We start from the raw sequence: 2,115 nt of genomic DNA, 5'->3' as shown, positions 1-2,115 counted from the left end.
TGTATTGAGTGGGGGGTGGGGGGAAGCTGAATGGTGGTAAGACCGTGCAAAGTGTGTGACAAGAATTGGGGGGTATTTGAGTATGAGTTGTGATTAGGAAGGAGCGGAAGTGGTGTTTTAGGAGTTGGGTATGAGGATTTGAGTGGCCGATATTTGTTGGAGTGGATGCCTTTGCATACGGCAAGACGGGCAGCTAGTGTTGGAAGAAGGTCAGGGGTTGTGTATGTGGAGCAGTGTGCCATTTTGTGGTTGAGGAGGTATTTAGTGGTGCATTTGAGGAAGCGATGAGCTGGTGCCCGTGGGCGGTAATGGAGGCTGGTTACTGTGTGCTGGGTGATGCTAGGCTGTGTAGCGTTCAGCTTATATTGCCACGCAGCGAGTGCGCCTGAATGCAAGATTAGGCGAATAAGCGTGTTGCACGCTGCATTGGATTTGGCAGCTGCAGCGTTGTGCATTGAGTACGGGTTGGGAGGAAGCTAAATGGGAGTAATATACTGTAAAGTGTGTGGCAAGAAGCGGTGGGATTTTGAGCATGGGTTTTGTGGTATGTTGGGAGTTGGTTAGGAGGATTTGAGTGGCCGATATTTGTTTGAGTGGATGCCTTTGCATACAGCAAGACGGGCAGCTAATGTTGGAGGAAGGCCAGGGGTTGTGCAGGTGGAGCACTGTGTCCTTTTATTGCTGCGGAGGTATTTAGTGGTGCGTTTGAGGAAGCGATGAACTGGTGCGCGTGTTTGGCAGCTGCAGCGCTGTGCATTGCCTGGGGGATGGGGGGAAAGCTAAATGGTTGTAATATATTGTAAAGTGTGTGATAAGAAGCGGAGGGTTGTTGAGGGTGGGTTGTGATTAGGAAGGAGGCGAAGGGTTGGGAGTTGGTTAGGAGGATTTGAGTGGCCGATATTTGTTGGAGTGAAAGCCCTTGCATACAGCAAGACAGCCAGCTAATGTTGGAGGAAGGTCAGGGTTTGTGTAGGTGGAGGGCTGTGTCATTTTGTCGTTGAGGAAGTTTTTAGTGGTGCGTTTGAGGAGGCAATGCGCTGGTGTGGGTGAAGACTAATGGAGGCTGGATACTGTGTGCTTGTTTATACTAGGCTGTGTAGCGTTCAGCGTATATTGCACACAGCAAGTGCGGTTAAATGCAAGATGAGGCATTGCGGTGTGTTAGACACTGCACTGGGTTTGGCGGCTGCAGTGTTGTGCATTGCGTGGAGGATGGGGAGAAGCTAAATGGGGGTAATATAGTGTAAGGTGTGTGACAAGAAGCGGCGCGATTTCGAGCATGTCTTGTGATTAGGAAGGAGGCGAAGGTTTTGCAGCTGCAGCGTTGTGCATTGCGTGGAGGATGGGGGGAGGCTGAATGGGTGTAATATAGTGTGAGGTGTGTGAGAAGAAGCGGCGCGGATTAACCCATGGATTGTGATTAGGCATGAGGCGAAGCGGTATGCTGGGAGTTGGTTAGGAGTGTTTGTGTGGACGATATTTGTTGGAGTGGATGCCTTTGCATACGGCAAGACAGCCAGCTAATGTTGGAGGAAGGTCAGGGGTTGTGTAGGTGTAGCGCTGTGTCATTGTGTCGCTGAGGAGGTATTTAGTGGTGCGTTTGAGGACGCGATGCGCAGGTGTGTGTGAGCGCTAATCCCGGCTGGATACTGTGTGCTGGTTCATACTAGACTGTGTAGCGTTCAGTGTATATTGCCACACAGCAAGTGCGGATAAATGCAAGATGAGGGGCATATGCGTGTTGAACACTGCATTGGATTTGGCAGCTGCAGCCCTGTGGACTGAGTGGGGGATGGGGGAAGCTAAATGGGGGCAATATACTGTGATGTGTGTGACGAGCAGCGATGGGTTGTTGAGTATGGGTTTTGTTTCGGAAGGAGCCGAAGTGGTATGTTGGGAGTTGGGTATGAGGATTTGAGTGGCCGATATTTGTTTGAGTGGATGCCTTTGCATAGGGCAAGACGGGCAGCTAATGTTGGAGGAAGGTCAGGGGTTGTGTAGGTGGAGCACTGTGTCCTTTTATTGTCGCGCAGGTATTTAGTGGTGCGTTTGAAGACGCGATGGGCTGGTCTTGGAGAGGGGTAATGAAGGCTGGATACTGTGTGTTGGTTCGTC

At 50.8% G+C, this 2,115-nt stretch overlaps 1 protein-coding gene across 1 annotated transcript; it reads left to right on the top strand.

Moving 5' to 3' along the window:
• Positions 1-1,723: 1,723 nt before the first annotated feature.
• On the top strand, positions 1,724-2,108 carry EAH_00068010 (hypothetical protein; the record flags this gene model as incomplete). The annotated part of the gene is made up of 2 exons (XM_013392366.1): positions 1,724-1,888; positions 2,034-2,108. Coding segments are annotated over 2 exons (240 nt in total), but the record flags the coding sequence as incomplete, so codon positions are not given.
• Between the last annotated feature and the right edge of the window lie 7 nt (positions 2,109-2,115).

Source organism: Eimeria acervulina, genomic scaffold (assembly GCF_000499425.1).
Source record: "Eimeria acervulina Houghton genomic scaffold, Eah_scaff3031, whole genome shotgun sequence".
In the NCBI taxonomy this organism is placed as follows: domain Eukaryota; phylum Apicomplexa; class Conoidasida; order Eucoccidiorida; family Eimeriidae; genus Eimeria; species Eimeria acervulina.
Note: the sequence above shows the minus strand (reverse complement) of the source record. Positions and strands in the feature narration are given on the sequence as shown.